Source organism: Rhinatrema bivittatum, chromosome 14 (assembly GCF_901001135.1).
Source record: "Rhinatrema bivittatum chromosome 14, aRhiBiv1.1, whole genome shotgun sequence".
Lineage (NCBI taxonomy): Eukaryota > Metazoa > Chordata > Amphibia > Gymnophiona > Rhinatrematidae > Rhinatrema > Rhinatrema bivittatum.
In genome coordinates, this window is record NC_042628.1 from 1,489,012 (window position 1) to 1,503,438 (window position 14,427).

At 42.5% G+C, this 14,427-nt stretch overlaps 1 protein-coding gene across 1 annotated transcript in view; it reads right to left on the reverse strand.

Annotated features, from left to right (window-relative positions):
• RBBP6 (RB binding protein 6, ubiquitin ligase) overlaps window positions 1–4,223 on the reverse strand; it is a 116,861-nt gene extending 112,638 nt beyond the window's left edge. The window contains exon 1 of the mRNA XM_029576353.1: window positions 3,328–4,223. Coding sequence (XP_029432213.1) covers window positions 3,328–3,493 — 166 coding nt within the window. The 5' untranslated portion in view covers window positions 3,494–4,223. The remainder of the gene's footprint in view (window positions 1–3,327) is intronic.
• Between the last annotated feature and the right edge of the window lie 10,204 nt (window positions 4,224–14,427).

The window sequence follows — 14,427 nt, forward strand, 5'->3', positions numbered from 1 at the left end:
GTTCAAAATTTCAGTGTGTTACTGTTTGGGTATCTTTACAGATGCAGGATATCCTCAACTGGCCAATAACGCTAATCAACTTTTAATCCTGAACCCACATGAAAATACTAAACAAAGAAGATTAATAACAATTTGTACATAGTCTCAGTGTTAAAGACAAACCATGCACTTTAAGGACAAGAAATGTATCAGCTTTAAGGAACTGCTGACATCCTATTTCCTGCTTAAAAACCAGGTTCAGAACCTTGCAGTCATACTGGATTCCACAAATTACTAAACTTCAACTCAACTATAACCATCATAAACCATGCTCTGATAACCTCCATCCAGAACAGATTACTGCAATGCCTAATGTAATGTGCTCCCAACTAAATGCATGCATTTATTAGAAACCTGTAGATGGCAGAACCATATCAGTTGCTGGTCCTGAATATAAATGTCCCCTATGTTTTTGGAATAAGACTATAATAAAGAATCTAAGTATGAATCTTATTATGCAATTGTATTTTTATCCACACTGTTTTGAGGATTAGTTTATAGGACTAAGTGTCCTATGTTGAAGTATATTAGTTGCTAGTTTGTTATACAGCAAAATTTTAAATCCCAATAATTGGCTTTTAAGGATCTGAGAGGAAGTGTCAGAGTACCTTAAAGATCATCTCCATTTCTATGTTCTTGGGTGGGCATTACTGTCCTTTTAAATCATGATGTTGATGCCTCCTGTCTGAAAGTAATTAGATTAAAATGGACATGCTTAGCAGGTTGTCCCTGATCTATGAAATTCACTTTCTGTACAGTTCAGGATTACCTCTGTTTTAGACTACAGGTAAAGTTCTAATTTCTTCTTCAAGATTTAGGCAATTAATTTGCTGTGATGGAAAACTGACTCTGGGCCTTTGGTCAATTATTACTGAGTTATTACTCTTTTATAAAGTTCACTGTTGCTTGAAGTTTGGTTTTATTTTTATATTGTTTTATATTTTGTTCATAGTTTATTACTATGTAATATGATTTTTTACACCTCTGTATTTACTGCATATTGATGTATCTTGATATTGATACTGTTATATTGGAATTGTAACTCACCAAGGGTGCATTTTCAGAAAGGCTGGCTTATAATAAGTTAGAAGAACATATATGGTTGGACAATACCAGAAACAAAAAAAAAAAAAAAAAAAAAGAGTCATACTTTTTTTTATCCTTTGCTTGTAAAGTCCAGCAATTATACAAAGTAAATCGAAACACTCATTTGAAAAGATTAATTCAACTGATTAACATTTCCCTTACAAGCGCAAATTTAAAATTCTACCATTCCTTTCAACTTAGGTAAGATTATTTGCATTTTTTAATGCACTATCTATACAAAGTATCATGCATCTAAGCTTTTGATCAAATAAAGAATTTTCAACCTTAAATTTTACCAAATCTTTTTAAAAGATGGACTCCATCTCATCTACTTTAAATATTTCATTATATTCAAGACTAACACTATTTACCACCTTTATCTATATCACTGTAACCTCCCCACTATAATCACCACCAGCACATTCAAGCCAGCAAATACTACCCTGAAGCTTCCAGCATCTAAATATCCATTTAATGACACAGCCTCTAGAAAAAGAAGAAAATTGTCCACAAATCCACCCAAAATTGAATGTGGTTCCGAAACACTAAGCATGCAGGAATCCCCAAGATGTGGAGTGCAAGAATAGTCTAGGTTAGAGCAGCAGGCTAAGAACCAGGGGAACCAAGTTCAAAAGCTGCTTCTCCTCCACCCCTTGTGATCTTGGGCAAACTATTTCACCTTCCCCACCTGAGATAAATATTTCTCTATCTATATCCAAAACACTACTAAAACATGTCGTTTCTCTCTGTATAACATTGCCAAAATCTGTCCTTTCTGAACACACCTTGCGCTAATGAAAAGGTGTAAGCTAAAGCCAAATAAATAAAAATGGAACATGTTTAGTAGGCTTCACTAAGTAATGAAGGTTCTTTTCTACAATTGTCCTTTATACAATCAAAAAAATCTTCAATTTTACACACTGGAACCAAACCAAAATCCAGAATTCTGACTAGTGATGAAATATAAAGTTTTAACAAAATCCAGCACTACTGGAATCCAATCTTAACTTCAACTAAATTATTATTACATTGTTTACAAACTGACTTGAAAGAATCCCTTTTCTATGGATAGTCTTGACTAACTCAAAATAAACATTTCACCAGTAAAAATAAGTTAAACAGATTTATTCAATAAGGAGTTTTTACACCAAAGACTTATTTAAAGAGCCTCTTGGCCTATCAGGATTAAGGAATTCTAGAAGTATTAATCATAGTATATTTGTAATATAATTACAATAACTGGCATGCTAGCTATTGTATTGAGTACTGCTGAAAAACAGGATAGACAGACTATACAAAATAAAAAGGATGCCAATAATATGCTTCAATAATGAAATCAAGCAAATTATCTCAAAGAAAAATCCTGTACACTATAGGATTCATTACTATAATAAGCATTATGTTAGTATTCTTCTTCCTGCCTCACTTGTCTGGCTCGTTTTCTACCTAGTACACTTACTATTAATCACTATTAGCCTCTCTTTGGACTGTCCCTTTAATTAGATAAAACATTTGTAACCTAGAGAGCAACTATAAATCTCAGTTTAACATCAAAATATAAAGCTTCAAACATCTTTTAATCAATTAATATATATATATATATATATATATATATATATATACACATACACACATACACACAATTATATACTTATATACACCTTTTTAATGGAAGAACTTTCTTGACTAGCATCCTCTTCAGATCAGAATTCAAATGAGGAAAAGATGACATTACCAGGCAATATAAAGTAGTGTGGCTGCCATAAGTGAATCAAAAAAGCATTCCAGTAATAGGGTGAAGGGGAAAGAGGAGCTTTGATAGGTGATCAGGTGACAAGCAGTAATTTTATGGCTCATGTTGAGACCCTTTTTTGTCAGTTCCAAAATGACTGATCATTTTGACTTCAAAAGTCTTGCGATCCTGGACTGTTCCAACATTCTTTTTGATTAGCCTGATTATAAAGGCAGTGGCCTGGTCCAATAAAAAGACCATGTGTCTATGTATGTATATATATATATATATATTTATTTTTTTTTACTTGAGACATTTAAGTGGAATGACACGACAGCCAAACTACTTTATTCAAACATTTAAGTAATCACAAGCCTTAAGGCTAACATCTAAATATTTGAGGAAAGTGGATTTTAATTCTGCACATGACGACCTGAAAGGGGACACGGGAGGTGCTAGCGGGGCCGTACCTTCCTTGGTCTGAGCGTTGGTGATCTGCAGGTCGCAGTCGGCCGCTTTCAGCTTCTCCCGACCCATGATCTGCTTCTTCAGGTCACACAGGGAGATGTGCAGCCCATCAAAGGTGACTGTGTCATAGTTCAGTTTGGATGAAAATTTATAATGTACACAGGACATGTTAAAGAGAGGACTCGAGTTTACAGCCTGACAAAAGGAAGCGAAACAGACAAGCGCTCAACACCCCCCAGGCACACACGCAGGCAGGCACGCACGCACACGCACGCAAGCAGGCACGCACAGAGGCCTGGGCCCAGCGCTCAGGGCCCGGCCTGGGCCTCATACATGCTCTACAGAGAGGGCGACGAGCTTCCTGAAGGGACTCGAGTGCACTATTCAGGGCCCAACCAGCCCGACCTCACAGTCCACGGCAGCGGCACGGCAGCTCCATGGCCACCCGAGCCTCCCTCCTCAGCTCCCAGCGGACACACGAGCCCCACGGAAGCGCTGCAATGTCCGGCTCCGGGGCGGCGTTTCCTCTTCCGATGAAGCAAAGTCCAAGTCCCACAGCGCGCAGCCCCTTCCCGGCCTGGGCGCGCCTCAGATCTCCATGTTCCAGTCCTTCGCCTGCGACGCCAAGTCCAAGAGTCCAGGCCGCTCCGCCGACAAAGAAAAGCCGCAGAGAGCGAGGCCTAGCGAGAGGCGCGGGCCCCGCCCTCCGCGGGATCGCAGCTCCGGGCCAGTCCCGGCCTGAGGCCCTCCTCCGACCTTATTCCATTCAGCGCCGAGTCTCCACAGCCAGGGACACGGCCGGCAGCCGCCGCTGCCCGAGCCTCCTCTCACACGCACCAACAATGGCGCCCGACCGTCACTCCCCGGGGTCTCTCAGGCTCCGCCGCAAGGGCAACGTGCCGCGTCACAATCGGCGCGGCCTGAATCACGTGACCCAACGTATTATGACTCGGAGCGCAGTGGGACGAGACGGGGCGGGAAGTGCCTCGAGCGGGTGTCATGGTAACGCGGGGCGGCTCGCATACTGCTAAACGTTTACGCAATCTCCCCTGGAAGGGACCTGTCCACAAACGTAAAACCAGAGGGAGCTCTTGGAACAGAATTGTATCCGCCTTCAAATAAACCATTGATACTGAGGAGCCGAAATGAAAGGTCCATCGCTGAGATTTTAGGTCAATTCTACTCTGCAAAGCAGTGTGGGAGTTGTAGTCCCTGATACTTTCCAGTTGCAGGTCCCATAACACATCAAGATAAGATTGTTGGTAATCCAGGACTGCTCTAAAATTTCATTCCTGGAATTGGGTAACGGTATCTCTGTGCTGTTTCTGGTCCCTCATTATAGTCATAGATCTATTTAAATAAAAGTTCTCCATCAGAAATGCCATGCTGGGTCAGATCAGGGGCCATCAAGCCAAGCATCCTCACTCCCAACCAAAATAAGAACTCAACCCAACATAAAAACCTTCAAAAAAGAGCTGAAAAACTGGCTGTTCACCAAAGCCTACGCAAACTCACTCTATCAACCGCAATGCCAGACACCTACGCACACCAGCATCAAGAAACAACCGTCCATCCCATGATCAACATCGCTTATCCATCAGCAGCTCATCTATATATAGACTTGAAAGCCTGTGTCACTAAACTACTTGTTTGACCTATCCCAGTTACTTTCCTACCCAATTGCCTCACTAATAGGCCGATGTAGTACAGTGCGTTCCGGCAGAGCGCACTGTTAACCCGCGGTTGGACGCGCGTTTTCGATGCACTAGCTTTACCCCTTATCCAGTAAGGGGTAATAGCGTGTCGAAAACGCACGTCCAACCCCCCCCCCCCCCCCCCCCCCGAAACTAATAGCGCACAGAAAAGCAGTAAAAACTGCTTTTCTGTGCACCCTCCGACTTAATATCATGGCAATAGTAAGTCAGAGGTCCCAAAAGTTAAAAATAATAAAAAATTTAAAATCGGCCCGCGGCTCGCGGATGGAAAACAGGACACTCAATTTTGCCGGTGTCCGGTTTCCGAACCCGTGGCTGTCAGCGGGTCTGAGAACCGAAGCCGGCAAAACTGAGCGTCGGCTGTCAAACCCCCTAGTGTCTCCTTTTACCGCGGGCCCTGATTAGCATAATTTTATTTACTGTATCGCACGCGTTTCTTTCTGTATCGGCCTGTTTGTAACCCCACCCTACGTGTATCAGCACATGTTATAGCAACTAACCCACTACATATCATGAAGCTGCAAACCGATATAATAAAAATACGCTGTTATATTACATAACTAACACACTAACCAAACGATGTAAACCGTTCTGATGGCGAAGCCGAATGACGGTAATCAAAACACGACAAATAAATAAATAAAATAAATAAGCATCCTATCTCCAACAGTGGCCAGTCTGGGTCACAAATACTCAGCTAGATCCCCCCCCCCCCCCCCAGAAAATATCCATTTCTTGTTGATCACTTTCACAGATAGTGATATCTTTCTTAATACTACCTGGTTAATAATGTTTATCGAATACCAAACAATAGGCACCTCCACCTTATAAAAAATGCAAAAATAGCACAAAAAGGTGGAAAATTGACAGTCACTATACAATTAAACCTTCTTACTTAAGGGGATTGTGGCAGTTTATGATGCAATGCAGGGAGCAAATCAGCCATCTTTTGCCTGCAATGGGCATGTGGGACTTTTACCACCATGGGACCTTTAAAAAGAGCAAGGTCGGACGCATGTGCCCCTAAGGAGAAGCATGGCTGGATGGGCCCAGTGGCATCCTGCTGATGCAGAGCTAGTGGCATCTCATTGCTTTGGAGCATGGCGTCTCACTACAGGGAGAGCTGGAGGCATCAGGCTACAATGTGTTTAATTTTGACTGCTGGACTGCTGAGCTAGGCCCTAATAAGTTTGTGCCAGCACATGTCAAATATGTGCTGTGCTGTTTGCTGTAAGGAAGGCAGCTAATTACAATTACAGGATGTGGGCCTAAGTCAGCGAGAAGTGAAGGACATCTCATAGGATACATGTGTGTGGGCTTTATGAGAACCAACTACAAATGAGAATACAGAGACTGATAAGAGATGATCTATATCTTCCTACAAAGTATTTACTCTTTCGGATAATAGAAAGAGTAGGGGGCACTCCATGAAGTTAGCATGTGGCACATTTAAAACTAATCGGAGAAAGTTCTTTTTCACTCAACACACAATTAAACTCTGGAATTTGTTGCCAGAGGATGTGGTTAGTGCAGTTAGTGTAGCTGTGTTTAAAAAAGGATTGGATAAGTTCTTGGAGGAGAAGTCCATTACCTGCTATTAAGTTCACTTAGAGAATAGCCACTGCCATTAGCAATGGTTACATGGAATAGACTTAGTTTTTGGGTACTTGCCAGGTTCTTATGGCCTGGATTGGCCTCTGTTGGAAACAGGGTGCTGGGCTTGATGGACCCTTGGTCTGACCCAGTATGGCATGTTCTTATGTAGATGAAAATAGAATGGAAAATTGGACTTGAAAGGAAGAAGGAGAACAGATGTTGGGGTATAGGTGTCTAGGGAAAGGAAGCCAGGCCAGAGTGATGCATTTAGAAATGATCAATACTTGGCAAAGGTAACTAGAAAAAATGTATATAAGCCTTGTAAGATTGTGACATAGGCACGGATGAGCTTAAGGGCTTCTGATAATTTGCTTATCCTTCCCTGACACTTCTATTGTAATTGGCTATCATTTATTTACCATAATAAACATTTTACTAAATTACTAAAATATCTCTGAATCTTGTGTCTGGTATATGGGCTGAAACCATACAGATGGGAACCCCTCAGGAGGGCCCAGCTGGGGCGGTTCATGGGGACAGCCCTCAAACCCCCAAAAGTAACAGTCATTGACTGTGAAATTAAGAAATTATCTTCATTCCTTATAAGTTTAATTTTATGTACTGCTGCACTTGAAGTTTGGATAAACACCTAGATTAGACTCGCATATGAATACTTCTTATTGAGAGTCAAAATAAAGATGGGCTATCTGCACCCATTGTCTCTGCTGTCAATTCTTGTAATGTTACATATTATTGTCAATTTGATACTGATGCTGTAACTTATTGAAATGTAACCCTTAGCGGGGTGTTTTAAGGGCACACAATCTAATTTATATGTTCTGGGGTTGCTCCGGCTAATCATTCACTCCCATGCTGACTCATATTGGGGGAGCTCTCGCTTCTGGCCCAGACGATGAGAGGTCACCGATGTGTGTGCTGTACTTTAAGTGCTTCTCATGAGGTGAGAGGCTGTAGAAATAATTAGACAGGACCAGGTCTGGGGGTTAAAAATAAAGTTTACTGATTCATAAGGGTAAATTAAAGTCCATTTGTCCAAACTGATTTGTCTGTAGTTCAGGGTTCTTTCTGTGTAGGTAGGTGTCCTTGTTACAGATCTCTGGGGAGAGCCCCTGGTGATTTTAAATGTGCATACTCTCCAAGCGGCTGCTCCGTGGAATCCTAGTGACAGGGTTCCCTTTTAACTCAATTCAATAAAGTTTAATTCAATAAACATACACGCGGTTAATGCGACTCCAACATTGCTCTATGCTTCAACGGCAAGAGGAAATGTGGGACAAAGGATTTGCATTCACAAATAAGCGTGGGAGTAGCTTGCTTGTTGCGGCGGTTACTACCCCTAACCAATGAAGCCTGATACTTCACTTTGAATGCATATACATTGCAGCTCACTGCTTCAAAGGTAGGGGGGAATGAAGATAAGAGGATTTACATTCAGACAACTACGATTGAATTGCATAGTCTGGGAAAACAAATAAGCGTAGGAGTAGCTTGCTTGTTGCTACTTCACTTTGAATACATATACAGCGCAGCTCACTGCTTCAATGGCGGGGGATGAAGAAAAGAGGATTTATATTAAGAGAACCAAGAAGGACTAAATTGCACAGGCTGGGTAAACAAACAAGTGTGGGAGTAGCTTGTTTATGGCGGCGGTTACTGCCCCTAACCAATTAGGCTTGATACTTCTCTTTAATGCAGCTCCAGCACTGCTCTCTACATCAATGGTTGGGGTGGAAGGAAATTAGAACCAAAAAGTTACTAATAAGGGCCCTGACCTCAGCAGAGTACCAGATAAGTAACAGATAAGTATGAGAAAAATAAGTGTGAAAGCTTGCTGGGCAGAGTGGATGGGCCGTTTGGTCTTCTTCTGCTGTCACTTCTATATTTCTATGTAACTGGAAAAATCCTACTTTTAGAGATCTTCTTTCCTGTGGACACTCAGCCTGTCCTGATTCCTTGGGTGGAAATCAGATGCCATCTCCTCTTGTCCTTTCTTCCTTTGGTTGTGCTGGGGTTTTGTTTTTTATATTCCTCAGCTGTTACTTCAGGTAATTTCTCTTGTGGAAAAATCTGGGGGCCAGGCTATTAATCCTGCATGGGATCCAAGAACCACCCCACAAAATCTCTCTCTCAATAAACTATAAGAAGGTCCCTCTGGCAGGGAGTGCACGGTGAGGTGTCTCTTCTAAAAGAAAGCTCCTTTGGGGAAGGCCGGGAGATCCTTCGAGGGGAAAACGTGCCATCTTTACTCTGCAGCTGCTCTCGCTAAGTGAAGCCCCCAAATCTTAAAATGGCAGAGTCATCCAATCAGAACCTGCAGGTGGGAGGGACTGCAGGGTATGGAGGGCTCCCTTTCTAACAGGCCGATGATACAGTGCAGTGCGCTCTGGCGGAGCGCACTGTTAGCCCGCGTTTGGACGCGCTAGCTTTACCCCTTATTTATTTATTTAGATTCTTTTTAATATACTGATGCTCAAGACAAAGTCTTATTGTACCGGTTTACAGTGTAACCAGGGGAAATCAATAACCAGAAGAGAGAAAGTTACAATGAACAGGGATTATAAAACAGGACAATTGAAAGAGGAAGAATTAGTTTAAACAGAGCTCTCCTAAGAGTAAAATGAGATGATACACCATTGATTAGCATGGACGGTTAACTAAGTGCTTCAAGCATAACAGTTCAACAATAATATTATCCCTTATTCAGTAAGGGATAATAGCGCGACGAAAAAGCGCTATTTGGCCTGTGCGCGCTCTCCGCAATTTTTATTATATCAGCCTGTAAGTGTATTATAAGGTCAGGAATAGTGGCAACTAGGGGCCAAATCCAGAAGCAGTGGCACAGAAATAATCAACAGAATTTTCATAATAGGGCATGGGATAAGCACAGAGAATCCTTAGCAGACACACAACCTAATGCTACACGTTTACAAATCTTTACATGTTTATAATGCCCCACTTGAATGTTAGCAACTAATTTTATGTATTTGTTTATTTTAAACACTTATATTCAACCTAAGACAAACTTGTCATCTAAGTGGCCCACATAGGAGCATTAAAATCATCTTCAAATAAAATAAGAAATAAATACTGAAAACAAAACATACATAGTACAATTAACAAATGTTGCATTCGATGGCTCGCAGGCTGCCCCAGCGAACCGCTGCTCTCACCTCTGCAGCCAGGCTGGCCAGCAAGGCGGGATGCCACTGACCTTTCCTCCTGCGGGAGGCTGCCAAGCACCAAGACACCACCAGCTCCTGTCTCCACTGCTTCCCTTAGGCATATGCACGCCTGATGTCGGACCTTTTACAGAGACTGCGGTAGGAAAGTCCCTACGGCCCCTGCTGATGATATCAGCATCTTTGCCCTATGTAAGGTCAGCTCCCCCGATACACCTGCCTCAGCAACAGGTCCATCCACATCCAGTAGTGCGTGTTGCTTCCAGCCTTTGTCTGCCCTGTCTGCCTCAGCCCTATCCATCCCTCGGATGGATACGTGGTCTTGACCCTTGTCTGAACATTCACTACACCTGATTGCCGCCTGCCTCTGACCCTTGCCTGTAATGTCACTATGCCTGAGCACCGCCTGCCTCTGATCATTGCCTGTAATGTCACTATGCCTGAGCACTGCCTGCCTCTGACCATTGCCTGTCCTTGGACCACATCCCTAGTCATTTGCAGAGACCTTTTCCTAAATCCAAAGGCTGAACCCGAGGGGAACGTAGGCTGCTAAAGGTGAAGCCCCAGACGGATCGCTGCTTTGCCTGGATCCACCTGCTGGCAGTGAGAACCTCCCTGCAGGTAAAGCCAATCTCACCCTAGCCCAACGGGCCATGAAGTACATCACTAAAAACATAAACAGCACTTTTGGGATTGTCAGAATGAATGGCAAAGTGGGAAATATGGCATATCAGGAGTCCTGTCAGAACGAAAGAGAATCACACAGCCAATTCTTTCTGGCAGACTGTGCAGGGGACCTCGTAGTCTGGCTCTTTGGGCAATGGCCTTGCTAGTACTGCTACTATTTATTTATTTATTTATTGTTTTTTTAGATATCGCGTCGGTGTACATAGAACAAGAACATACGCCGGAGCGTTATACATTGAACATGTAAATAATAGAAGAAGTCTTATACATAAAACAAGTTAAAAATAAATAAAATGAGATATATTAAATAAAAACAACCTTATAAAGATAACAAATTAAAATTAAATTGGAGGATAACATGGGAAACTAGGATCAAAATAAATATAAATTGGGAGGGAGAAGTGAGGAAAGGCGTTGAAGCTTATAAATAGCAAATGGAAGGAGCAAAAGGCAAAAAAGATGTATTTATTTAGATTAGGCTGCAATGACAATGTGAAACTAGCAGACAGGTCTATTTGGCAAGCTGCAGTACAATAATAAATTCAATTCCTGGTGGAAGTGCAGGCACTCACTCGGCTGCATCTGGCTTGCAGGTGATGCAGAGAAGGGATATTGGGTGGCTATTCAAATTATCACAAACTATGGATAGACATTGCAAGGGTAGGGAGCTGGGTGTGAGAGTAATAATCAAAGCCAGCCTCTTATCTGTGGGAATGGGCTCTTTGATTATTGCCCATCCTGAATTCAGGGAAAGCACACCTCATTGTTACCAGACATTCCTGAGGTCAAAGTTTGGGCAGGAGAGGAAACAACTGAAATTACGTGCACAGAGAAAACCGTTACAAATCTGTGGTTAATTTTTTGTTAGACAATAATGAAAGCAAAACTACAGCAAACCCCACAGATTAAAAGTAGCTGTGGAGTTTGCAAGACTGGGTTAAGACAATGATTGTCCCCTCTCTGCTTATCTGCCTATTTATTTATTTATTTATTTAAAATCTCTTATATTCTGCTACTTCCAAGTATGAGTCCAGAGTGGACTGCATTCATAAAACAAATTTTCTTTACAAAACACTATACAACAACATAAAACAGTTAAATACTAAAATTACACATCTATGATGGTGAAGTGCAAATAAGGAAGATATAAAAACTATCTTGGCTAAGGATACATATGCTAGAAGTGGGCCCGCTCTATGGCTGCAGCTGGGATAGAGCCTTAGTGTGGACAGAAATAATTGGGCAGAATAGATGGGCCAGATTGGTTTTTTCTGCCATCATCTACCTTGTTACTATGTTATTACAAGTCACTGAACAATTGTAAAGCAATTGGTGCTCCCATTGTGTTGTTTTCAAAACCTGATGGAAGCATCAGATTTTGCATTGATTTTGAAAGGGTTAACAGTTTCCAAATCTGAGTATTTGACAAATTCTCAATACCTTGGATCAATGAGCTAAATGAAAGGTTTCAAGAATCCCAGTTCAAGTCCACATTTGATCTTACTCATGGTTACTGGCAGGCACCCTTGGCGATGAGCAGAAAAGAGAGAGGCCTTTTTGATAACCCTGTTTCGGGCTACATTTTTGCCATAGGAGATTTGGGGGTACCTATTTAGATAGATGATGGGCTGAGAACTCATCTGACACATCTATGGCATGTTTGGGATTAATAGCAGCGTAAGCTGCTGGGGCAATGCTTATACCTCATCAAACAGAAATGGGTTTTGAAGAATGAATATCTTAGAAGGCATAATCGATATTGGAATTTGATGTAAATTGGACATTTAAGTTATTCAAAAGAAAGATTATGTTTCTGGGATAGAAAATATGTATTTTCCCAGATATGGCACAAAACACACAAACTCAACACAGGGAATATTTGAGTCCCAGAGTAGTAATCTGAATAGAAACCCCACTGTGCCTGATAGTTGGGAATAAACAGAAAGCTAGAATTTGGCCTATCTAGCCAGCAGTATTAGAGATGGCTTCAGCTGAGGCTTGTGCTAGAGATCTGAAAGGTACGCCTGAAAAACTGGGGTTGGAACAGATATGTGATAAAATATTGTTCTCAATCAAACAGGCACAGGTCTCTCTAAGTTATTAAATGAAAACTCAGTTAATAGGTGCATTGGCACAGAAAAAGTGTGGGAAAAGATTTGTCTATGCAGCGAGAAGTTAGTCAATGGTCAAAACTTTGGGATAAATCACTTCATTTTTCATTACTGGCTTCTGTCACACAGTCATTATTCTTTGTGGCACATAGAACAATTCGGAACCTGTGAAAGTTACAAAATAATAAAATATGGTGCCAATAATTGTTGGTCCTGTAACACTGAGAGTGGAACTGTTTCTTACCTGTTATTTTGTTGTGATATTTTACAGAGGCACTGGCTTTCAGGTCGGGAGTGGATCTGTCACATTCCTGGGATACGTGAAGAGATAATGTAGAAAATTGTAATTTGGAAATCAGAATGATTGAATAGTGAATGTAAACGGTTTGATTTTTTAATTTCTGTGCCAGTTAAGTTAATTTTAAATTGCTGAAAGAATAATAAAGAATTAGATATGAATGTGTGCTGGAATGCTACTGTGCTTCTATATAAATAAGAAATAGCTGCACCGGAGAAGAATGTCCGGCTATTAATGTGCCATAAAACATGGGTCCCCATGCATTGGTTTTGTGATATGATATTGTGCAGATCTTGTGTAACTGCTCATTCATTGATTTCTGTTTGGGTTCTTTGTTATAAAAAGTTTTCAAATAAAAAGAAACTCTAACACAGAAACAACATTTGAGTTCACATTTTTATTATTTTGTTAACTTACATGTGAACATGTGCCTGACTTTGCATTCAGGAATCTACAATTGTATTTGTACAAAATCTGAACAGCAGCATCACCAAATTGCTTTTATTAAACACTAGGTGGCATATAACACCCAGTTAAACTGTCAAACCCATAACAAAATTACAGCTAGCAACATTTTTACAGGGAGAGCAGCCTTTTTGATATTTCAGACAATGCTGCTTGAATGGGCTTTGCTTCTGGACATGGCTGTAGGGCAGTCCTGCACTTTTTCCCTAATGTCTGCTTATCAGTACCCTGGACTGTAAAAGTCAGGGCCCAGCGTTGGCTGTCACCTGAATCCTATTCTCCTTTTTTGTTTCTCATTTCTGCTGTGGAAGTTGCAGTTGCTTCAAAATCATGTAAACTATTTGGTTAAGAGGAGTAATCCCCATGCAGCTTCCACTCCTTGCACCCTTTCCTTCTGTACACTTCCAGCTGTTAGGCATCTGCAGTGTTTATCCCATGCCCCTTTTGAATTCATTTAGGGGCGGATTTTCAGAGCCCTGCTCGCGTAAATCCGCCCAAAACCGGGCGGATTTACGCGAGCAGGGCCCTGCGCGCCGGGAAGCCTATTTTACATAGGCCTCCCGGCGCGCGCAGAGCCCCGGGACTCGCGTAAGTCCCGGGGTTCTCGGAGGGGGGCGTGTCGGGGGCGTGTCGGGGGCGGGCCCGGTCGTCGCGGCGTTTCGGGGGCGTGTCGGCAGCGTTTTGGGGGCGGGTACGGGGGCGTGGCTACGGCCCGGGGGCGTGGCCGCGCCCTCCGTACCCGCCCCCAGGTCGCGGCCCGGCGCGCAGCAGGCCCGCTGGCGCGCGGGGATTTACGTCTCCCTCCGGGAGGCGTAAATCCCCCGACAAAGGTAAGGGGGGGGTGTAGACAGGGCCGGGGGGGTGGGTTAGGTAGGGGAAGGGAGGGTAAGGTGAGGGGAGGGCAAAGGAAAGTTCCCTCCGAGGCCGCTCCGATTTCGGAGCGGCCTTGGAGGGAACGGGGGGAGGCAGCGCGGCTCGGCGCGCGCAGGCTATACAAAATCGATAGCCTTGCGCGCGCCGATCCAGGATT